The sequence below is a fragment of the Notamacropus eugenii genome, chromosome 1 (assembly GCF_028372415.1).
Source record: "Notamacropus eugenii isolate mMacEug1 chromosome 1, mMacEug1.pri_v2, whole genome shotgun sequence".
Taxonomy (NCBI): domain Eukaryota; kingdom Metazoa; phylum Chordata; class Mammalia; order Diprotodontia; family Macropodidae; genus Notamacropus; species Notamacropus eugenii.
Genome location: NC_092872.1, coordinates 587,327,167 through 587,352,906, shown reverse-complemented (window position 1 = coordinate 587,352,906; position 25,740 = coordinate 587,327,167). Strand labels below are relative to the sequence as shown.

At 38.5% G+C, this 25,740-nt stretch overlaps 1 protein-coding gene and 1 long non-coding RNA gene across 4 annotated transcripts in view; one reads left to right on the top strand and one right to left on the bottom strand.

Moving 5' to 3' along the window:
* LOC140520517 (uncharacterized) overlaps positions 1-794 on the top strand; it is a 48,688-nt gene extending 47,894 nt beyond the window's left edge. The window contains exon 5 of one of the 3 annotated variants that reach the window (XR_011972544.1): positions 591-794. This is a non-coding gene — a long non-coding RNA (uncharacterized lncRNA). The remainder of the gene's footprint in view (positions 1-590) is intronic. The other 2 variants (XR_011972546.1, XR_011972545.1) reach the window with 2 other exon arrangements.
* Positions 1-25,740, bottom strand: part of ISM1 (isthmin 1) — a 98,370-nt gene that overhangs the window by 13,745 nt on the left and 58,885 nt on the right. The window contains exons 3-4 of the mRNA XM_072634472.1: positions 13,595-13,859; positions 5,900-6,043 (exon numbers count right to left, since the gene is read on the bottom strand). Coding sequence (XP_072490573.1) covers positions 5,900-6,043; positions 13,595-13,859 — 409 coding nt within the window. The remainder of the gene's footprint in view (positions 1-5,899; positions 6,044-13,594; positions 13,860-25,740) is intronic.

The following is a 25,740-nucleotide window of genomic DNA, read 5'->3' as shown; positions in this document are numbered from 1 at the left end:
CTTCCTTGTACATTAAGCATAAATGTAGAAGATTGCCCCTTCTCCCTTTGTCCATACCAGCAGGCCTCCCCAAAGACTGGGAGTCAGGAGGATGGGGTTCTAGCTTTGACTGTGGCATGGCCTTCACATGTGACCTTGGGAAAAACCACATAATTGCTTTCAGCTTTAGTTCTCTTACCTGAAAAAAATTAGAAAGTTGACTAGATGATATAATTCATTTGATTCTGGTCTTCAAGAATCTCATGACTAACATAGTGAATATATCTGGGGGTGGGAAGAGAATAACATCCTAAATTGTTATTAGCTAATAACTAATTACTTAGTAGTAATTAGACTAATTACTAATTAATCTGAAAACAAGATAGATTTGCAGGGAGGGAAGGGAGGGCAAGATTTATTTTATCTCTGTTCAAGGTACTTGGTGAGAATATTTCTTGGGATGGTAGGATAGACCTAGTGATTTTTTAAATATCTGGCTGAGAGATCTATTATCTAATTTTTATCACTATGGTTAGGATCTTAATAAAATCATAGATTTAGAGCTGAAAGGGACTTTCAAGGTTATTTAATTCAATCCCTTAATTTTACAGATTTGAAAACTGAAACCCAGAGAAGTTAACAAAACTAGCATCTGAGACAGGACTCCTTGACCAGCATCCTGTACGCCATTCCACTCAGTTGATACTAGCAGTGTGAACAGGAATCTGACTGCACTATCTGATCAAATGAAACAACATATGTAAAAACGTGTCATATAAAAGGCTTTGCAAACCTTAAAATGCTATATAAATGCTAGTTGTTGTTATATAAAAATTTATTATGGATCTAATCTGGTAAGAAGTATGTACTCAACACTTATTTTCTAGGTAGTATAAAATATTGTAAGGTGAAAATCTATTTATTATGCATGTTAAATTGCTTGGTAGTTTAATTATGGTGGCTGGTAAAGTTTTCGTGGCTAGGAAAACAGAGGTCAGGTTTAGAGGCCAAGAAAATGAGCCTTAGGTCTAAGGAAATCATGGGGTCATGTGGTTGGAAAGAACTTCTGAAGGTGGCATCTTGCCCATAGAAAGGAATATACATATATTCCTTATGGACACGAACATTTTTCCTATTTCTGAATGCCTGCAGAAAAATTTTAAAAAGAGAAATAGAAGAAAATAATCTATATACTGGTGGCAGTTGTCTATAGCTCTTCTAGGGAAGCTCCCTGCCTTTAAAAGCAAAAATCACTGGAGGGAGGAAGAAGAGCATTGAAGGGAGGGAAAAAATTGGGCAAGGAAACAAAACATTTTCATTGGCTTCTAAGTTTTTCCACACCTATACAGGGCTGCTCCTTCCCTCATGTCCCATACATAGCCACATAGGCACACATATATATGTATGCAGATAACGCACACATGTACACCTTTTCCACATTCAATACTGTCAAATCTCTTATTGTTTCTCCTCTGACTACACCCTTCCATTCAAAGCTCCAAACTCCACTTCTGTGAATAGGACTTCTGTGTGCAGAAAAAAGGAAACTGCTAGTGAAGGATTTTCTTTCCCTGAAATTCTGTCCCTTTTTAGTTTCCTTTTAGTTGTCCCTTTGGAATTTGGAATTTCCCAGAAAAAAGCACATGGTAATATTTTATTCAAAAATGTAACCTAGTGATGAAGGGACCTAAGGGTGACAGTACAAAATGAGACAATAGATGTTTGCAACTGTATAGTGTTCCCTGCATATATAAATTCAGTAGCCTAAAATTTTGGTTTTGTGATTAAGAAGTCAAGTGCCAAAACAACAACAGTAATTAGACAAGAAGTTGCCTTGGATTGTAAGTGCATTTGTATCCGTGATCTGTATTTAGCGATGGGTCTTGAAAATCCATGAAGATATCTATAGACAACCAACAATAATAAGACCTTATATTTACCCAGGGCCTTATAGTACACCAAGAGTGTTTATATTCATGCTCTGATATGATCAAGAAAATTTAGTAAAAACTCCGTTCAGTATGCCAGTTGGATCTTTAATTATATGCATTCTATTTAAAAGTTTGTGTAACAGTTGGGAATCACATATAGATTATGTTAATAGCTTAGTTTGAAATTTATATTTATCCATGGGTGGCTGTAAAATTTCTTGTGATGAACCTCAATTTTATAATTCAATATTCTCAAGAAAAACAAAAAACAAAACAAATCTAAGGCCAAGGGCCAAGATCAGGATAACAAATTTGAACCAGAGAGGAATCTTTGAGACCACAATTGCTTCAACACTTTCATTTTATAGATGAGGAAATAGGCCTGGAGACATGAAGTAACTTTTTCAAGATTACAGATAGTAAGGTTACACATTTTAAAGTTAATATATAACATTTATGGTCTTCAACTGTGTCGCTTTTATGCATAGTAGATGCCAAAGCTACCTTTTTAGGTTTTATATCTTTTAAATATATTGAGTATATTTGTTTCTGGGCAGGAGAGTCCTTAATATTTATATGAAGCCCTAATCTTTCTCATGAGCTTTTGTCCTTAATTACCAGCTGTCTGTTGGATGGTTCTTCCCTGTTACCTTGTCAGCATCTCAAACTCAGCAGGTACAAAATAGAACTCATTATCTTTTTAAATCCACACCTTCTACAAACTTCCTGATTTCTACTGAGGACACCATCGTCCTTCACTTACTAACATTCATAACCTTGGAGTTGTCCTTGGTTCTTTCTTTTCCCTCTCCCCCCATATCAAATCAGTTGCCAGATCTGTCCTCCCATCTCTCCCAGGCATCCTATTATCTCCATTCATATTTCCACCACCCAAATTCAGAGTCTCATCAGCGTTTGCCTAAACTATGGTCATGATATCCCAGCAATGAAATACTATTGTGCCATAAGGAATAATGAGAGGGACACTTTCAGAGAAACCTGGGAAGACTTGTATGAATTAATGCAGATACAAATGAGCAGAACCAGGAGAACACTTGGTATGTGCTACCTACCCCCATCAGAAAGGTGATGCACTAAGAGGTGATGTACAGAGGGAAACATGGTTTTGGACATAACCAATGTGAGAACTTGTTGTGTTTGACTCTGAATAATTTGTTTCAGGGGTTTTCAATAAGTGTTTGTATGTGTGTTGGCAAGGGAAGATATGAGAGAGAGAAAAAATGTATTAATTGAAAAAAATTAAATTAAAAAAATTCTCTCTGCTTCCAGTCCCTTTCATTTCAGTCTACTCTTCACATAGCTCTCAAAATAATCTTTCTAAGACCTAAGCCTAACCATTAGGTCATTTCCCTGATCAAAAACATCCAGTGTCTCACCACCATTGCCTACAGGATAGAATATAAATTCCATGGATTGACATTTAAGGCCTTCTTGCCCATTTGATATCAGCCCTTCTTTCTCTTCTACTTACTCCTTGTCATCATCCCCAGCATTTTCTCTTTTACTTAGGTCTCTGATGAAGAGGTGGTCCTTCTCTGCACCCTTCATTCTTTTCCAGAAGTTTGCCAGAATTGTCATTCCTTGCTCCATCCCCTTTCCTGGCGATCATCTTCTCCTTTCCTCAGTCAAACTTCTTGAAAAAGCTATTTATAGTAAGAAGCTCCATTTATTTCTTCTACTGTTTCTTAACTTGATGTTCTAGGCTTATGCTACCAAGTGCCTTTTAGATAATTTGAATTAGATGTCCCATACATATCTAATATTTAGTGTGTTCAAAATCAAGGTCATTACTTTTTTCCCTCAAGACTTCTCTTTTGAACTTACTCAGGCCCATTATTATGAAGGGTATCACCATCTTTTTTACATAGTCTAAATATATTTGTATTTGTTAAATATTTCCTAATAATGTATAAAAGTTTTTAACATTCATTTTTTTTTAAATTTTGAGTTCCAAATTTTCTCTCTTCTTCCTGTCTTTCCCCCATCTCTTTTTTTTTTTGTCTTTCCAAAATTATTTTATATAGATTTCATAATTAAATGTCCATTTTTGTTTCTCCTCAATACCGTAAGCTCCTTGAGATCAGGGCCTTATTTTGCTTTAGTGCTCCAGGGCCTTGTACAGTGTCTGGTGCTGAAATCCTTCTTGGTTGTACTGAATTATTTCAACAGTGCCGCCGTTTATTTATATATTTCTGAATTTTCTCTCTTGGAGTTAAATGCCTTAAGAAGATGAAGCACAGTCTTCTGAGCACCTTCAGTGAGAGCCAATCTTTATTTTGAAGGTGGGTTTGCTTTGGTTTGTAAGAGCCAAAGGCTATCTGAGCTATATTTGGTGAATTCAATAGATTATCATACCAGGAAATACATTTTTGAGCCTAGCACTCTTCAGGAAATCATAATGTGAACCAGATACAGCATTATCCCAAAGAAGTCAACCCCAGCGCTGCAGTTTATTCAGTCTGTGTCCTACAGACTCTTTCAAAGATTACAGAGTTTCTCCATTACCCACCTGATTGGCTACTCAATTTCATAGGACGAATTTTTCATAAACAATTCCCCTACTATCAAACAAATACACATCTTTTTGTCTTTGTGATTTGCATATGTGTAATTGCTTGGGTCTTGGACCTGACGGAAATTTACATAGCAGACTCTAATCATTATTTTGGGATCATACTGGAAAATCATCTTCACTGGTTACTCTTTTATCCACATACAAATGCACACACACACACATATGCACACACAAACACATACATACACCTACCTGTGAAATTTCATCTAGTTTTCCTCAAAAGATAAAACCAAAAATTTACGTTCATTTCTGAAAATCAATGGCATAATCCTCATTGACAATTTCATTACGCTTCTGATTATACATGTGAAATCATGTAAAACATATTTCCATATTAGCCAAGTTGCAAAAGAAAGCACAAATACAAAAATAAAAATAAAGGTGGTGTTAAAAAAAGTATGCTTCAATCTGTACCCAGAGTTCCTCAGTTCTCTCTCAAAGTGGACAGCATTTTGCATCATAGATTCTTTGGAACTGTCTTAGACAACTGTCTTGATCAGAATAGCTAAGTCTTTCACAGCTGATCATACAATATTGCTATTACTGTAGGGCACTACCATCTTAATAATCGCTAGCATTTACACAGCATTTACTCTGTTTCAGGCACCGTACTAAACACTTTACAATGAATTATTATCTCATTTGATCCTCACAAAAACCCTGGGAGGTAGGTGCTATTCATATTATGATCTTTATTTTTTTCAGGTCTTTCAGGCTGCAGGCTCAGTGTTGTATCCACCATATCACTTAGCTGCCTAATCTTCCCAGACACTCAAGCTCACAACTTTGGTCTCACTGGACTTCTCACTCACGATCATCCTACACATCTACATATTTAATCTTCTAGTCTTCTCATTTCTACCTTCACAACATCTCTTATCTACATCCCCTTCTCTTGATTCCGGTCCTCAGCCTGTCTCCTGGAATACTGCATTAGCCTCCTAACTGCTTCAGGTTTAGAGCCAGTTTTCCACAATGGTGCCAAAGGGATTTTTATAAAGGACAGGGAAAGTTACTTCCTTCTTCCAAAAGATACAGTAGCTCCCTATTACCTCCTGGATCAAATACTGAGTCCACTATGGGGCATGTAAGGTTATTAACCTGATCCTCTCTAGACTTCTTAATTCATTTATCTCCATGAACTGTTACAGATCAGCTACATAGTCATTCCCTGATTTAAATTCTCTACCTCTTGCCTCTATGCATTTTCTTCAATTGTTCTCCATGACTGGAAAATGCAGTTCCTTCTCACATTTGCTTCTCAGACATCTTACTTATCAGTGTTTATAGATTTCTGAAGTGTCAATGCTCACAATGAAAATTTAACAATCAGTTCTAGTGAACTTGTACAGTCTCGCTCCAGCACACCCCTGGGTCCCATTCCTCAACAAACCTGGGCAGTTTGGACGGTCACATGTTCGGGACTCTGTGGCTGTGCAGGCATAGCCACATGACCTGGTTCGCTTCTGATTGCCACTTCCACAGGTTACACTGCAGACAGACCATGAGCTCCAGTCTCCTTCACCATCAATGTAATCTGGATGGGATGAAAGGAGATGGCCTCTGAGGCTAGATGTATACAATCTGACACACCACAGGCACACATGCTTATACAACTAGCCTTGGATATAGACTCAAATTAGCCAGCAGATTCCCTGCTGGCTAATTTCATACTTACCAGGGACCGCAGTTGAAATGCCACTGGATCAACTGGAGCCAGAAATACAGTACCTGGCATTTTACTTTTCACTAAAATTTTCATATTCTCAAAGCATAGCATCATAGAACTTTGATGATGGAAATAGCTTTAGACATCATCTAATCCAACATTTTCTTTTTTCTTTTTGCAGATGAGGAAACGGAGGTTCAGACTGGTTAAGCAATTCATATGAGGTCACATGGACAGTGGCAGAGCCAGGACCAGGACCCTGGGATTCCTACTTTAGTGAACTTTCTGCTCTGTCACATGTCTTCATGAATTCTACTCAGATCACCCTCATTTCTTTCTAGCTTTGAAGTTCAGGGTCTCTGTTTATTTGAAAAGGCAATCTTAGTATTTAGAGATTTTGGGTGCCTTGATGAATAGATAATATGAGTATACAAAGCTAATAAATCATTGGGGCTGGCATTACATAGACAGAAAGAATGAAATGCACGTGTTTCTACCTGAGAGCTAGGCCTGATGCCAGCCCCATAGCCTTCCAATGTTCCTAAGGGCAGCGCTATTTCAAAAAAAGGAATTTTCTCCTCTTGATTCTTGGCAGCTGAGAATCTTTAGCATTAAGCATGATGAGGAGGCATTTTATGGCTATGTCCTGCTTTCTGCCCATGAGAGGAAAACAACCCTGTCATGGACTGCCCACCACTACCTCCATTTGAAGAGCCCCCTCTCTTCAACCCCCTAACAAAAGAAATTTTTTTCTGAACTTTAATTTTTCTGTTGTATAGAATTAAGTTTTCTAATCGCATAACCAAAACAAGTATTTAAAACTTCTTCTTGCTATGATATCAGGCTATTCTGGTCTCCCTTCTTCTCTCCCTCTCTCCAATACCTACTTGTCTGCACATACTTATTTACTTCATTTTACTTATTAAAGCAAAAATAAAAGTATAGGACCACACATATTCTGCAAGAGCAGAGTTAAGGAGTCAACTTGATAAAATAATGGTTAGAGCAATCTTAGTTTGAACCTTGGCCCTCACACTTACTGGTCATGTGACCCTGGTCAAGTCATTTTGCCTAGGAAGATTAAGTGATCTTAACTTTAGATCTCTCCACATTCTAGGACAGCCATTTAAGCCTCAGGTTCCTCAGTAAAATGAGGCTAATAATGCTTGTTCTTCCTAGGGGCATTGTGAGGTAAATGCTGTGCTATAAAAATGTGAATTGTGGTTAGTGAGTGACTGGTTTTATCTTTATCATAGGTTTTAGAATTAGAAAGGACTTTGGGGATCATCTAGTACAGCCCCCTCATTTTATAGTCCAAGAGGGATAAAATGACTTGCCCAAGGTCAAGAGTGCTGGGCCTGGAGTCAAGAAGACTTGAGTTCAAATCCAGTTTCAGACACTTACTGGCTATGTGACCCTGAGCAAGTCACTTAGCCCTATTTGCCTTAGTTTCCTCATCTATAAAACGAGCTGGAGAAGGAAATGGCAAACTATCCCAGTATCTTCACCAAGAAATCCCCAAGTGGGATCATGAAGAGCTGGACATTACTGAAAAGACTGAATAACAACAACCAAGGTTACGTTGGTAGTAAATAGCAGAGTTGGAATTTGAACAAAATTCTTCTTGTTCACCTTCTTAACTAACAGGATCCTACCACAAACATCAGAGGTGTCCCTGGGGCATTAGTATTGGCACAGTCCCCCATGTATCAGGCAGAAAATCCAAGGGGAATGCACCTTATGCACATTTATGTGTACACACCCATATACACACACATTACTCACAGTCTGCACAGTTTTAACTTTTTTAATAACTCAGCTTTTTTTTAGGGGAGAGCCACAGTATATGGATGTCAATGAAAGTACCTTTTTCTTGGAGATCATGCTTGTCTAATGATTTTGTAAGACAGAGTGGGAATTTTTGAATCTGGAAAAAGCTAGAAGGACAGCATTGGCTTTATAATATTGTCACTGTATATAAAATTAGTCCTGATTCATTCTCTTGCCTATCACAGATGTTTACTTAAAATAGGAAATTCACATAGGGATAATCTTTCATTTATATAGTGGTTTATAATTTTAAAAGACAATAGTTGTCTCATTTAAGTAAAAGTCAAAGAACATAGTAACGGAATAAAAAGAGGCCACTGTAGAACAGGATGTGACTTGTTTCACAAATGCCTTTCGGAGATTTAAAAAATATCTATCATATTACATTCAGCATGCTTCAGGTACCAGACTTCTATGAGATGGTTTCAGTCTCAGGGTTAGGGCAGCTGAAGTCACTTGACTCTCTTAACTCACCTGATAGGGAAGAAATCGCCTAAAAAGAAAACCAGTTTGATATAGGAGAAAGTTCCCTGACATTTAAGAGACCTGACTTTGCCGCTTATTAGGTGTGTGACCTTGGGCAGGTTGTTTAAACTCTCTGGATCTCAGTTTCCTCACAAGTAAAATGTTCTAAATGATCTTTACAATCCCTTCTAGCTAAAATGTTCTGGATTGGGAATCCAAAGACCTGTCTCTGTCACTTACTAGGCTTGTGACCTTTGACAATCGGCTTAACCTTTTTTTTGAATTTCAGGTTCTCCATCAGTATAATGGAGTACCCAAATCACAGAATTTTTATGAGGACTGAATGAGATAATCTATATAAAATTCTTTGTGAGTCTTTGAAAATTAAAGAAATGGGAGCTACTATTATTAGAATAATCATGGTAATTGTTGTGACAGTTGTATGATTCTTACTAATAAGGAAAATGAGCTACAGAAGTGTAAATGAAAGGAACCTTGGGAGCATATGACCACCCCTTCTTCAAGTTTCTGATTGAGATGAAGAAAAAAGTCAGGTGTCATCTGCCATCCACCCCAGATCTGTGGGGAACAGATTTTATAGGGTTCAAAGGAAGACTGAACTATAAGGACTAAAAATTCTACAAGTGAAGTCAGTCAAGGAGGAAAAGGAAACTCAAAAATGAAATCCTAATTATACCAAGGGAAACAGTTGTGAGGAGGAGAAAAAAATGGGAGTCTCCAAGCAGAGGCTAGGTGATATAGCAGCTATGTTTTGGTGGGGATTTATTTGTGTGTGGGGACTGGACTGGGTGTCCATGGAGGTACCTCTAAAATTCTGTGACTATGAATTGTCTGAAGAGACTAATGTAGATGAAAGTGGGTCTCAACAGCCAACTTAGCTTTTGCTTCTTTTGATTTAAAAAAAAATAGGTACAGAATTTGGGAACAAGGACAGTTAACAAATGAATAAAAAAAAATAGTATCAGGAATGGTAAATTCAGAATGAGCTGGCAAGCAAAAGACGAAAAAAGATGAAGGTGTTTTATTTTTGACGTGTTGGATAAAAGAAGAGATAGGACAGTTGGGGGTGGATGGGATGATGATAGCTGACAACAGAGAGAAGGCAGAGCTGCTTCATTATTATTTTGCTTTTCTTTTCTCTGTAAAGGAGAATAACCTTTGCCCTGGAAATGACATACAATAATGGTTAACAGGTAGCAGATAACACCCAAGACAAGTAAGGAGATTTATAGTAAGAGAACATCTAGATGCCTTTGATGAATTTAAATCACCTGAGACAGGAATACTGACATCACCTACTAAAAGAACTGGCAGGTGTGATCACTCAGATTGTCAGTGATAACTTTGAAGGTCATGGAGAATGGAAGATGTGCTATCAAACTAAAAAAGGGGAAATGTTGCAGTTTTCTTCCCCCACAAAAAGTAGGCATGTTCTAACAACAAAAGAAAAACAAAAAAGAAAGACAGAGGAAAAGTAATATGCTTCTATCTGCACCGAGTCCATCAGGTCTCTATCTGGAAGTGGATAGCTTTTTTGTCATGAGTCCTTTGGAACTGTGGTGGATCATTGTGTTGATCAGAGTTCTAATTTTCAAAAAACATGCAAAAAGAAAGGAGTCAGTAAACTAAAGGCCAATGGTTGGCCTTTGATTCCTGGGAAAATTCTAGGAATAATCGTTAAAGAAATAGGTAATAGATAACAGATACCTAGATGAGGAAGTAGCCATTGGAAAGAGTTAGTGAGTATGGGTTTATCAAGAATAAGTCATGCCAGAAAAACTTTATTTCCTTTACTGGGTTTAGGGTTACTAAGCTGCCAAAGATACAGCTTACCAAGATTTTGCCAAAATATTTGCTGAAGTTTTTCATACCACTCTTATGGAAAAGATGAACAAATGTGGGTTGATGATACATAGTTAGTGGATCTGGATTTGGTTGAATGGCTGGATTCAAAGGGTAGTCACGAATGATTCAATGACAGCTCAGCTGGAAACCTCCATTGGATTGCACCCCACCCCCTCAGATTTGTGCATAGTTCTGTAAAACTACAATGAATTGGATAAAGGTAGAGGTGAAATGTTTACCAAATTTGCAGTTGACACAAAGCTAGTAGAAGTAGCCACTAAATAAACAGAGTCAGTATCTGAAAAGAAATTTGTAAGCAAGAATATTGGTCTCAATCTGAAAAGAAATTCAATGGGAATAAATATAAACTCAAACATTTTGGTTAAAAAAATACATTACAAATATAAGATGGGGAGGCATGGTTAGCAGTGTCTAAAAATCTTTGAGTTTTAGTGTACTCCAAGCTCAATGTTAGTAGTGTGATGTGGAAGCCAAGAAAGCCATTACAACCTTGGTCTTCATTAAGAAAGTCACAGCTTTTAAGAATAAGGGGGAGACAGTCCCACCGCTCTTTGCCCTGATCAGACTACATCTGTATTATTATGCTCTGGGCACCCCAACTTAGGAAGTTACATTGATAAACTAGAGAGTATCCAGCAGAAGGCAATCAAGATGGTAAATGGCCTTTTATTCCATGCTATATGAAAATAATTTGAATGGACTAGGGATGTTTAACTCGGAGAAGAGAAGGCCTGGAGTGACATGATGGCTTTCTTCAAGTATCTGAAGGGCTGTCACGTGGAAAAGGGTTTAGATTTGTTCAGCTTGCCTGTGGAGGACAGAAACAGGGAGCAGTGGGTAGAAGTTTCAATAAGGCAAATTTAGGTTGATGTCAGAAAAAACTTCCTAACCAATCTTTCCAAAAGTGGAATGAGCTTTGGAGAGAGGTGGATAGGTTCCTTCTCACTGCAGGTCTTCGAGCAGACTGGAAATGACTATTTGTCAGGTGTGTTATAGGAGGATTTCTTTTTGGGATTTGCATTGAATTAAAAAGACCCTGAGATCCCTTCCAACATTAGAATTACATGATTCCACTTTGTAACCTGCCAAATACTATGCAATATATCTTACAACACTTCTTATATTATGTAACTGTTTAGTTGTAGAATGTTATGCACATATATATTAAAGCATATTTATATTAATGGAATTATCTCTCCACCCCTAGACCCAAGGCTGCTTTGATCTAGGTAGAAGGACCTTAGAGTTTATGGTCATATGTCCATAACTAAATTTTTTAAAATCAAAGTTATCTTTCAAAACTTTTCAAAATTTTCAAAACAAAAATGATTACAAAATGTTAATAGCTAGATTCTTAGCTATCATAAACTGCTTCAAAATTATTTCATTTTTATCAGCTATTTGCTTATCTCAAGTAGAAACGAAACTTCTTGAATGGTTTTCAGATCAAAATCCCTACCTATAAATTTCCTCAAGGGCGTACAGGTTAATTAAAAATAATTAGTAAATCACTTTATCTAGCCAATCTCTCCTTTCCTAACTTTAGACAAGCCCCAAGTGTTGAAACTAGGATGAGTGCTATGGCAAATGATAAATTCAACACTGCTGTCAGCAAGCCTGAAACTATTAAAAGTCTGAGCTAGATGATTTTCTTCCATTTTTTTTCTCCGTGTCTCTGGAACTATACTGAAAGTTCTTGGGGTTATTCTGATTAGGGACGTTTAAGGACATTTGTAGGAGAAGTATGTTAATTTCTGGCACGAACATTTGTGGTTTGGGGATTCTTTTTTTTTTTGTATTGACTTCTTTGAAAACCTGAGGAAGTCATCTTTGATGCAGTATTAGTTGACATGTTGATGCTTTGTTGTTGGGATATATAGTAATAATAAAAGAATACGTGACAGGAGACAGTTTGGTGTAACAAAAAGAATATTGGGTATGGTGTCAGAGGACCTGGATGTGATTTATAATAAATCTATTATTTATGATTGCCTATATGGCCATGAAAAAATTACTAAACTTTTTTGGACCTCATCTGTACAGTGAGAAGGTTGTACTAGATGATCTTTTGCTTCCCGTTCCTCTTTGAGGTCCTGTGAAATTAACTTTAGACTCATATGTCATGCCTAGAAACTCTTTTGTTTTCTACTTTGCAAGGTATTCTTTTTTAAAATTGTTTTAATGGATTTCTTTAATCTCTATGCCACCTACATTCTTCCACCTTTGCCTCCATCCCCTCCCAGAAGCCTTCTCTTTTAATAAGCAGTGTATTTTAATTTTTGTTTGAAAGTTTCTGCAATAATCTTTGGTCAAATTCATTTTCATTCTGATGATTAAAAATGCTGCCTCTCTCACACACCAATTTAAGTTCCACATTTCAAATGAAACCTTTCTGATGATGCTGGTCTCCATTCTCCCTCTCCTCTAAACTGAAGTTGTTTTAGTCTTCACCACTCATTGTAACATTTGTCACATTCTAGTGTTATGTTTCAGTATGAAATTATGCTCCTTGAAGGCAGGTCCTCTATCTTTAAATTCTTTTGTATGCCTCACAGCACTATCAGCTGAGTAGTATATGCTTTGTAAATGCCTGCTGATGGGACACTTAGAATCAGGAATTACCCATTTGTCATAGGCTGTATAACATGTGGCAAAAATGTAACTTTGGGGTGAGCTCTTATATATCCTATACTCCTTGGCTGCCAATGTTAGCGTTAACATGTAAGACATACACATACACATGTAGCATACACAAAATTACTTAAGTAATATTCATCTACTTGCAATCAATATAAACCATACCATAGTATGGCCCAGGCAAAGGAAGAAGTAGGATAAATTTTCTTTACTGGTTCTACTGTAACTAAATTATTTTTAGCATGAGTCTTTACAGTAAGATGTCAATTTAGTCTTCCACTGTTAGATATGAAACTCAATTTTCCTTCAAAAAACAGGACAAAACAAAACAGAAACAACCCTAAAGAACCCTAGCTAAAAAAAAATGCTTCCTTCATAGGGTAATTGGTATATATTTTAAAATTGAAGTCTTACCAGAGAAATGTGGCTTGCTAGTGTCTCACTGGGGCTTCTGTTAAGTTTAGTCTTTATGAGGTATGCTTCACAAATGAACAAAAGCCACATATTGTAAACTGTGTTTTACTTGGCTCTGTGTCAATAATGTCTCATCATTCTCATTTCCTCCCCTAAATAGTTGTATAACACTGAATGGAAACTCACCATATTCTGGCTGTTCTTTGGTTTCAAAAGTCCGATGGCTTGGGGCATGGCGATCCCATCCCCTGGGGGGGTTGAGGAAGTTGCTATCTTCTGTAGTGCTATCAAACTTGTAGTCCTGGTCACCACTGTTTACCCTTGTCAAGGTGGAAGACCTCTGCCACCAATTACGCCAATCAGGTGATGGGATTGGCCAGCTGGGCTTGTTTTCTGGGTGCAAGTCTTTCTCTGACTCTGTGTCTGGACCATCAACAACCTCTATGGTAACCTGGGGGATTCAAAGCATGCAGAGAGTGAGGGTTCATTATCCCAACTCACATCTCTAGGGAGTGAGGGTCTTGGGAGACAGTCTGTTGTAGTGAAAGGCACAATGGTTTGGGAATCAAGAGACTCAGGGCTTAGCCTTATCTCCTAGTTGGTTGAACTTGGGCAGGTCACAATTATTTAAGATCTCAGTTTCCTCACTTATATAAGTATAAGAAGGAGTTAAATTTTTAAAGTTCCCTGGTAGTAAAAAGTTTGCTGTTTCTATGATATAAAACGTGTTATTTCAGAGGGAAATTATGAACACCTTATTAGTTAAGAAATTCTAGATACACAAAGATAGGCTTTGGTTTCATCACGAATGAAATTCAAAACTTGGTGGAAGTTGAAATATGGGGCTAATGCAGGGTGGGGTGATCCATAATACTGATCTCCTGAAGCTACTTGCAAACTCCTGGGCATTGTCATCTGCCAGGACTAAAGATCCCTGCTCCTTACTTGTCCTGGACCTTTCCATCCCCATTTCAGGTGAACTGTCCTCTATGTTGTCTGTCTCCCCTCCCCCAACTAGAATATGAGATCCTTGAGAGCAGGGATTGTTTCTATTATCTAGGCTTAGCATAGTGCTTCACACACAGCAAGCACTTAATAAATGGTTTTCTTTTCATTTATTCATGCTGAATGGCAGGCATTTTGTGGCCCCATACCACCCATAGACTCCATCTAGCCCCAGTGGTAGAATGCAAAGGTACAGAGTTGCTGATCTCTGGTCTAAAACTAAGATTTACAACTAAAAGACCAAGGAAGTTAGAGATCTGGGCACAATTTCCTAGGTGTTCAGGACTTCTTGGTGATGGCTCTTACCCTGCAGTTATAGCTCATCACAGATTAGTGATGCCAAATTCCAGAACGAAGCCCCTGAAGCCAGGGCAGGTAGAAGTGCCAAGATTAGAACCTGCTCACAAGTTAAGGCTTCTGCACTTTTAAGCCCATCCTGCCACAGCCACAGGGCTGACAGAATGGAGCCTCTTGGCTCTTAGAGACAATCAGCTTAGTGAGGCTTGTTCAAAAGACTCATCGGGCTTCTTTGGACATCACACAGCTCTTGCAACATCACTCTGGATGAGTTATGTGTAAATGAATATGAAACACGCACTCCAAAATAATAAAGGCAAGCTGTGCTAGGCAGATGCCTTTTCAGTTTTGCTTTAACCCAACATCTGAAGATGTCATGAGATGTCCTGCCAAATCAAACTAGTGTTTGCCCATCTATGAGACAAACGGCCCCTTCCCTTTCTGTTCAAAAGGGGGAAATGTGTTGAGTGGAACAGGTTTTATATTGCTTTGAAATTCCCAGCTAAATTATTCGAATGGGCTAGTTATGATCCTTGCTCGCTTAAGAAACTCACCAGGTGGGAAATTGTGAGTTCACTGGGACCTGGGAGAGAAAATGTTATCAGGAAGAAAATGTCTCCTTAATTTCTTTCCTGGTTCTACTGACTCTCCAAACTTTTCCACTCTCCAGAAGGCTTCTCACCTTGGAAGATCCTTTTACCCCTGAGGCCCCATCTTCTATCTGGCAAGTTCCTCCCAGAACCTCCATTTTGAGGAAATGCCCAGGCCATCGCCATGCCCACTCCTTCCTTCCTCTCCTAGCTCTGCTCCTGACTCTCTAGACTTCTCCTCTATGACTGTACAAATGCCTTCTCTCTTTTCTCCCCTTTCCTTTTCAGCACCCGTTTATGTGTAGTCTTTCCCCATTAGAATGTAAGTTTACTGAGGGCAAGTATGTCTTTCTTTTTGCTTGTACCTCTGTTCCCAGCACCTGGTACATCATAAGCCTCTAATAATGCTTCTTGACATGTATGGAAGATGTAGTGTTACCGACATTATAAGGCTTTCCACAAACAAACAAAGCCCCTGTCTGACTATCCTATTAGGAGATTTACTGTTTGTCTTCTCCTTAGGTGAAGTGTTCTGGCCAAATGATGATGAAGATGACTGTAATTAAAGGTACTGGTGATGATGACATTCTGAGGAACTTGGCAATGAAGCCATGGAAAGAAATAGCAGGAGTTTTCTGTCCCCAGGTTCTCACCACACACTCCCCCCCACAACCCCCATGATTATGCAAATGCAGAAGCATCTGCATCCAAATAATAATCTCCTTTTTAAGACCTAGCATAGGCAGAGATTGAGAGCAAGATATTTGTGCCAAGTGATGTAAGACTAATCACAGAAATATAGTAAAAACGATCCTAAAACATTTCAGTCCAGCACAAAAATCCACGAATGTGGGTCATTGGTTAGGTTGCTTGTCAAATGCCATATAATGCATCTTTCTCACTCAAATACAGAAAATCTATAAATCAGGTGTTATACTGGTACCCAAGAGGAGGGTAATGTCAGAACTGTCGCACTGCTTTAACGCCTAGCATCTTTTTTATACATTAGTTTTTAGACTCTTTTTATAGATCCCCAGAAAAGAGAAGGAACAAAAAGAATATATTTCAGTACCTATTGTTTCTATCTGCAATTAGTGGCAGGGGGTGCGGAGTAGGGATGGGGGTGGAGAACATAACCCAGGAAGTGGAAAAGGCTAGAGCCAAAGAATCGTTGCAGTTCAGTAGTGCAGAACCAAGTTGGGCAGTTACAGGACAATGAACATATTTCCTCTTTGGTGACATAAAACTTTGCATTTACAACCTCGTTCCCCTTTGACTACAGATGGAACAATTGAGATGCAGTGACTGTGAGGTTATTAAGAGACTGCAACCGGCCTAGACGGCCAGAGCCATACAAACCTACAATTGTGGTAATAAAAGAAGTCTCTGGGTAGGAGATAAGGTGGACTTGTGCCCAACAGTTTGGTATTACATTTGTATGCAGACTGGAGTCAAAGTGATTACTTCAACAAAACAGGCCCTGCAATTTCTCCAAGTTGGGAATAAAAACAATTTCATGTTTAAAGCTATTACCGTCAATCCATGTGTTTAGAATTGTGACACAGATCCAAACAAAATAGGTTTGTTGGTTGGCCGTGCAACAAGTAGCAAAATAAGAGTTTACTCCAGTTGTTATATCAATGACTGCATCTCAGTAGTTTAGAGTTTTCTTTTTTCCCTTTTCTTTGCACCCTCTCTTTCCCAAATAAATTAAAAAAAAAACAAACCAAAACTAAGGATCCTTCTTTCCCCTTATTAAATTAACAATATGGAAATTTCACAATAGTTTTTTTTTTTTAAAAAGAGACTGATTTTAAACTAAAATTTTGCTCAGTCATTATTAGAGATTCTTCATTAGCAAGATCATTAATTTTATGTATTTATTAAACCTTTTAAAATGCAGGTGTCCCAAAAGTCTTAGTGTACTTTTCAAGCTTTAACATCTTCAGAAATATGAAACCTACAAATTTACAAAAGCATTATTTGAAAGATTAATTATGTTTCTCTTACACTCTTAATTTTAATTTTGAATAACAAAATTTTAATTTTAGCAAGATGAGGGATTCCATCATTATGCATTACATGCATGATAAATGACAAGTGTCAAGGCAAAACTTAGTCAGACCAGTGGTTGGATAGTGGAGGTCCTTTTGCTTGACCACCTTGATCATCTGATCTATCTCCATTAGACTTTTTCTTCCATAATCATGTCAAAACTGTCACATCTGCATCAAAACTTCATTCTTTCGATGATCTTGAGGCTAGGCTTACAAATACAATGCCCTTTCTCGGTCACTAAGCCTTAGATCAGTGAAGAAAAGTTTAGTGATGAAATTTAGTGATGAAAATATTTACAAATTTTGAAAACTTACTAGAGCACTATATAACCTAAGACAGTAGCTATGTTGAATATTAATTTTTAAATAGCAATATTCTAAACTTTTAAATAGTCTAATAATTAGTCTAATAATAATAATAATTAGTCTAATAATAATAGTTTAAATAGTGATCACAATAGGTTGAGAACTAGACTATGTCTTCAAGTGTCGCATATATTATTCTGTCCACAAAATGACAGCACCACTCTAGGGCCCATTTCTGAACAATTCTGGTAAAAAAAATCATTGAACAGATTCAGGAAAGAAAACTGATTATACTCAACATGTTGAGATTACCCCCAGTTCCATTTGTACACAAGCTGACTGCATATTGTCTTCCCCATTAGACTGTGAGCTCCTTGAGAACAGGGACTCTGCTTTTTATCTTTTCTGTATGCCCAGAACTTAGCACAGTGCCTGGCACTTAGTAAGTGCAAAACTGATTGACAATGGAACTTTCACTATACCAGTGGGAACAATATTTGGGTGAGACATGAAAGGCAAAGTTTGTTGCTCTAGATCTTTTATCTTTTTCAACTGCTTAAGGAAAATTTCAGGCTCTTATTTAAGACTCCTGGTCCATGTTGAAACTCCAAAATAGATTCCCCCTCTCTCTCCCAGAGAGAGGAAATCTGAATCAAAAGTACTAGGAGTGTTGTAGTCTGACTCATCTGATTGTATGGTGTGGAGCCTAAGAGCCTTGTGGCTATGTAAATGCATTTTAGCAGCAAAAAAGAAAACATTTGGATGGCTGGTGTCTTTTTTATAAGTCCTTTTCAATGAAGACAACAGAAGAAAATATGTGTATTAGTTTAAATGAATGTTAATCTCAGATCATTTCAGAAAAGAGAAAGTTCTGGTAGCTAAAAGCTACTGTAGCAATGAGTCAATGCCCTAAACCTAATTATAAGTTTATTTTAGGGATTTTGTCTTTTCATTGGGGATTTGCTATCTGACAATCAGTTGTATACTTAAAGCCAAGTCAGTACCATGGTTCAAGTAAACCAGTCCCAGGTGATTTACGCTCTTTCTTAAACGTTGTTTTTTTTAAAAAAATTAATTTTTATTATTGTGTCAAATTTAATATGGTGAGTCAATTCAGCAATTTGAGGTGACTTAATTTTATTCTGCACTTAGTTTTTTTTTTTTTGTCTCCAACTACAATTTCCACTGCCCTAAAGCTAGGCTTGGGACTATTAACGAGAAGGCCTGATTAATTTGAAAAAGACACTGCTTGACTTATTTGGGGAAAAAATAAAGCAAAACTACAAAGGGATCTGAGGTTGTGTCTTATTCACTATCACTCTCCTTAAAGGCTAGAAGGAGAACAGGACTGGGGTATCCCCTTGTCCTCCTTCTGTCTGCCAGTTTCATCTTGGAAAGGTGTAGGCAGCTTCTGAGGGGCCAACAAATTTGGGAAAACAACTGCCTTTCAAGACCTATGTTTCCTCCTCCCACCCCACCTCCTACCCCCTTCCCAATAGTGCCATAATACTGAGCGTGGGAAATCTTTCTAGAAACTAGAGGGGCAAGGGAGTGAGCAAGTTTAGTTGAAAGTGGAGTATCAAGTTCCAAGCTTAGGCTCCGCATCAGAAGTAAGGAATTGGTGGGGGCAGGAAGAGAGGGGGCATGTTGCCAAGGAAAGAGGGACAGAAAAGGGGGGCATTGGTAATGGAAATGGATTCATTGATAAACCCCTTCACCTGGCTTCACTCTGCTTCACATAGGAAGGAAATGCTTTGACTGGGCCCTGAAATCACCAGCAGGGTTGTCTGCCCTGTTGAATCAACCATGTGTCAAACCAGTGAATTTCAACAAAAGAGTGGAGCTGTGAGGAAGGGGAGAGTGTTGCCAACACGGAAATATATCACCCCCTTTTAAAATGCACCTCATATTTTAAAGGACCACCAGGGAATTGGTTTACTCAAGGGCAATGGTGCATTCGGCTGCAGCCGCCACCCCAGCAGTCAGGCCAGCTCTGAAGCAGCCCCAGACTGCACTGGATGGATCTCTGTGCATAAGCAGGCCCAAGGCTGGTGAAGCACCAGCTGCTCCATTCTTTCTTGACTGACCAATGCTCAACGACTATTCTTTTGTGGTCTTCCACAGACATGAGGCCAGAAACTGCGTTCAAAAAAATTTTTTAAGGTCTGACAGGTCATCAGAAGGCAAATAAACAGACATAAGAACTGTATCAGGGAAAAATAGGATGGCACAGCTGGAAAGGGTAGGAAAAGGGGGTGTCTATTGACTCTTGCCCATATTTTTCATTTTAATTGTATCTGGGCAGCGATCATCTGTGTTTCCAGTCTATTCAGCCAAGTGCCTTTTTGTTTTGAAATGATGTAATCTTTACTCTGCTAGCCTCGGGGCAACCAATATTCTTTTGGCAGCTTGATTATCTCAGTTGTCCCTAATGGGGACCTAAGAAAATGTGGCAGTACTCATAAAAGTGGCACATCCCATTCTCTGGCCAGAACCTCAAAAGCAGTACTCATGAAAGGATCACAGAAATGCAAACTCAAACATCTTTTGACAGGTGAAATCTTCAGAGAATTATGACATACAGATTTCTTCCTCCCAGGGAATGAGAAAATGAGATTGTAAATATAGTCACTTAAAGCCATCATAGGTGTAACACGAACCTGTTTAGATATGCCTGAAGGTTGGCATAATATATAGACTGCTGGGCCTGGAGTCAGGAAGAACCAACTTCAAATCCAGCCTCAGACACTTACTAGCTGTGTGACCTTGGGTAAGTCACTTAACCCTGTTTGCTTTAGTTTCCTCATGTGTTATAATAAATTGGAGAAGGAAATGGTAAACCACTTCAGTATCTTTGCCAGGATAACTTCGTATAGTGTTGCATAGTCCAACAGGACGGAACAACAAACCACAAAGAGATCAGTGCTAACTATTTCTATGAGTATCACATCAGCAGCCACACCTTCATAATCTGAGGCAAAAGGAAACTGAATTCTGAGATTGCCACTAAATAAGTATGAACAACTGAATTAAGTCTTTTCACACTCTATGCTATTTTTGAGGTTTAGTCCCACCCTTTTCCTCTCTCTCTCTCTCTCTCTCTCTCTCTCCTCTCTCTCTCTCTCTTTCCTCTTCTCTCTTTTCTTCCCCCTCTCCCTCCCTATCTCTCTTTCTCTGTCTCTCTTTTCTCTCTCCTTTTCTCCTTTTTTCCCTTTCTCCCATTACTCCTTTTATACTGCCTCCAACCTTTCATCTTCCCTAATTCCACTGTTTCTTCACCTCCAGCCATGAGTAGGAATGTTTCCAAAGCATTCTTCACTTCATATTCAGCTAAACAAAACAGCTTATTACGATGAAAAATGAATTGTAATCTTGGCCACTTTGGATATTCCTCACACAGACAGATTAGGTGTGCAAAAATTAGGGTCCATTCTTGTTTGTCATCTCCTGCTTTCTTTGGAAAAGAAAGTTTCTCAGTTGTGAATGCCAGAGTAAGTAAATCTATACCCACTTTGTACCCAAAAATCCAGATGTCATGTAAAGTGCACCTAAGTAAATTCTGGATAGGCTGTACCAGCTTCTAGGCTTAGTGGAAGAGAGAGGAGGAAAGCCGAGAAATCTCAATCTAAGTTCTTGGCTATAATTCTGTGTATTTAAAAACCTACTAACTTCTCCTTCCTACCCCCCCCCCCCCACTCTTGTTCCCACTTTCCTACTTTTCAGTAGCTTGTTTTAGTATTTGGTAATATTTTACACTACCCTTAGCTCATTGGGGTAGCTAGGGGGTACAATGGATAGAGTGCTGGGCCTGGAGTCAGGAACACTCACCTTCCTGAGTTCAAATCTGGCCTCAGACACTTACTAGCTGTGTGACCATGGATAAGTACTTTACCTTGTTTGCTTCATATTCCTCATCTATAAAATAAGCTGAAGAATGAAGTAGAAAATCTCTCTAGTATCTTTGCCTAGAGGACCCCAAATGGGGGTCACAAAGAGTTGGACATCACTGAAGAAATGACTGAACTGAATCCTTAGTATCTGATTCAGAGCCATTATTAGTCTGTAACTTAAAGTCTTTTTAATCTCCCTTAATGTTAATGCCTTCCCTCTGTTTTTTTCATTTCATTTTTTTCAGACATCAAAAACCCATTCTTTCTCTCCCTAACAACTAAGAAAAAATAAAACAAAACCCCTGTCACTTCAAAAAGAGCTATAAATATATTTGTACTTAAGAGTTTGTTTTGTTTAAAACTAATCTGTCCCCTTAATTTACCTTCCCTCTAATTCTTCCTTCTCCCTTCTCCCCATTTTCCTCCTATTTCCCTGTTGAGTGAAATATATTTTTGTATTCAACTCTGTGTGTGTATATGTGTATCCTTCCCTCCTTTGACCAGTTCAGATCAAAGTGAGATTCAAGAATTACATGCTTCTCCCGCCGCCCACCCCATTCCTCACCTCTTCCTCCTTGTTTGTATGGACTTCTACCTCCACCTCCAGATTATAGCATATTTTTTTTCCTAATTTTCCTTTTTGTTCCCCATCTATTATATTCCTTTTACCTTACCTTTCTACTTTGCCCAGATCTAAAAGATTTGTGCAGTTTTCTTTATGATTTCTTGAAATATGATGTTTAGAGTTTTTCTTTTTTGGTCATGGCTTTTAAGTAGTCCAATGATCCTTAAATTTGTTCTCCTTGATCTTTTTCCTGATCATTTGCTTTAGCTATGAAATAACCTTATATTTTCTTCTATTGTTTTTCAGAATTTTTAGTTTGTTTTAATATTTCTTGTTTTTTCATGGAGTCTTTGGCTTCTATTTGGACTATTCTAATTTTCAGGGACATTGTTGCTTGAGCAAGGTGCCTCTGGTGCTATGCTATTAACTTTTTCCAATTCTTTCTTCCATAACTCTCATTTCTTTTCCAATTTTTCTTCTTGCACCCTCATTTCATTTATAAATCATTCTTCTAACTTTTTGTAAAAAATGCTTGTTTCATCTCTTAGAGGAGTTTAATTTCTGCTTAAATTGTGTTTTTCTTTGAAGCTTTGCTAGTAGATGTTTTAGAATCATTCTTATCTCATGAGCGTCCCCCCTTCCTTAATTGCATTTTATGGGATTTGTTTTCGTTTGTTTGTTCTTCTGGCCTACTTGCTGACTTTGAACTTTATGTCAGGGCTAGGCTTTATGCACTTGTGTAAGAAATATCTGGGTTGGTTCTGGTGTTGCTTTCTTGGATTATTGTATTATGTTACTCCAGGATCTGAGGGACGGTCTATGGTCTGATCCAGGGCAAAATCTGATCACTGAATCCCTGGTCTGAGCTTTTTAAGTTCCTGACCTGGATTTTGGGTGTGCACAACAGAAGACTACTGATGTATTCAGCTATTATCAGCTAGCTGGAAAGCACTGCTGTTTCAGAGCCAGAGAACTGTAGGCTTCCCTTTGATCTGGGATTCCTACCCTGCTTATTGGACTGGGGGCTGGAGCTAAGAACCTGCTCTGCTCCAGGGTCAGTTATACTGCTGCTGCTTCCTTTTGAATTTGTTTCTTGTTCAGAATACAGCCTAGGGCTAGCAATCAGCTACTTCTAACCCTAAACTTCCACCCCTCTTCCTTCAGCCCTGGATATATGACTTGGAATTGGATAGTAAGCAACAGAACTGCTATTTGGCACCTAATTCTGTACCTAGAACAAGGTTAGGACCCTCTATCCTAGAACCTGGACCTATTTTTGCCTTGATGCACAGTCTCTTCTTGGTATAGAATGGCCAGACCCCCTTCCCAGTTTCCACAGACCACTCTATCTCCCTTTGCCAACCTTGGAAATGTCTCACTTTGATTTTTTTATTCTGAATCTCCCAATCAGGATTGATCTGGTACATTTTTCTAGGACCCTTTGGAGGAATTTTTTGGAGAACTCACTGTATTTCTTTCTCAGTTCTCTGTGTTGATTAGCTCCAGGGTATCATGTATCTATGTTGGTTGTATGTAGATGGTTTGCATGCTGTCTCCCCCATTCAACTATTAGCTTTCTGAGAGTAGGGATTATCTAACCTAAGTGCTGAGGATACAAAGGCAAAAACATCATCCTTAACATCAAGGAACACAAGTTCTAATGGAGGACACACCATGCAAACAACAATATGCATATAAGATACATACAATGCAAATCAGAGGGGACAGGACACGACTGGAACTGGCTCCTTGCAGGGGATAGGATTTGAGCTGAGTCTTGAGGGAAGCCAGGAGGTGGAGGTGAGAAGGGAGAACATTTTAGGATGGGAGATAGCTAGGAATAAGGTATGGAGTCAGGAGAAGGAGCTCCACATTTGAGGGAAAACAAGAAGACCCATTTCAATGGGCTGTAAAATACACGGAGAGGAGAAAGGTATAAGAAAACTGAAAATACAAAAAGAGGCCAGGCGGTGAAAAGGTATAAACGTCAAACACAAGTTTTTTATATTTCATGCTAGATATAATAGAAGCCACTGGACTTCATTGGGTTGCAGGGGAGGGGTAACATGGTCAGACCTGTGCTTTAGGAAGATCACTTTGGCAACACAGTGCATGACAGATGGAAATGGGGAGAGACTTGAAGGAGGGAGACCAACCAGGAAGCTCTTGCAATATTCCAGGAGTAAATGATACTGACATGCAGCAAGGTGGCAGCTACATGAGTAGAGAGAAGGGGATGTATTGGAGAAATGTTAAGAAAAAAACAAGACTTGGCAAAAGGTTGGATATGTTGGGTGAATGGAAGAGAGAAGTCGAGGATGATGCCAAGGTTGTGAGCCTGGGTAGCTGGGGGAATAGTGGTGCCCTAAACAATAACAGAGAAGGTGGAAAGAAGGAAGGGTTTTGGGGAAAACATAACTTTGTTTGGGCCTTGTTGATTTCACCTCACATAAATAAATCTTATTTTGTTAGAAGCTTTTCTATTCAGAGACAGCCCAACAGAAAGAGGAGATACTAGAGAGACAACATTGTCTGGAAGGAAAATTATATTTTGAATAATGCAACCAATTCCACTAAGTCAGGACTGACTAGAAGCAACATTTAGGTAGATGGTGATTTCACTTCATTCTATCAGAGAGTCCTAACCTGATATGCTTAAAGTCCTCTGAACCCCACCTTTGCTTTTTTTCATGACTCCTTCTTCTCTTCCTCTCTTTTCCATCTGTTGAAATCTTATTTACCAATATTTCAAAGTTCAGCTCAATGCACACCTCCTCCATGAGGCCTTCTATAATCAACCTACATCATAATCTCCAATAGCAATCAAGTATCACCCATATATTGTCCCCTAGGCCTAGGGGTTCTGTCCAGAGGGTTCTCTCCTAGGCTCCTTCCCTTTTGTCTCTCTATGCGTGTCTCAGTGCTCAGTGATCTAATCTGCTTTCATTGGTTCGATTACCATTTATATGCAGATGTCTCCCATATCAACATAAATAGCTTTCATCTCTCTCTTCAGTTCAAGTTATAATAATAACATCTAGCATTCATATAGTACTTTAAGATGTGTAAAACTCTTTAAAAAATCTCATCTATTCCTCACAACAACCCTGGGAGTAGGTGTCATTATTGCCCCCATTTTACATATGAGGAAACTGAGGCAGGAAGAAGTTAAAGTGATTTGGCCAGAATTACATAGCTGGTGTCCAAAGCCACTTTTGAACTCAGGTCTTTATCCACTGTGCCACCTAGCTTAAACTGTCTGCTATACATACCTAAATCAATATCCCCTTAGGCATCTCAACCTCAACAAATCCAATACAAAAATAATTATCTTTATCCCCAAATCTACCCTTCTTCCAAATTCTTTCAGTCTGTTGGAGGCTCCACTACTCTTCTAGTCTCCCACTTTCAAAACTTCAGTATTATCTTACACTCCTCACTCTTATCCCACATATCCAATTAGTTGCCAAGTCTTATCAACTTCCACCACTTCTCATCCAAGTGTACCTTCCCCTCAAGTCAGCCATGACTCTACTCAAGGTCCTACTCACCTCTTGCCTACACTATTGCAATAATCTAATTGATCTCTCAGCTTTTATTTTCTTCATACCCTTCTTCAAGA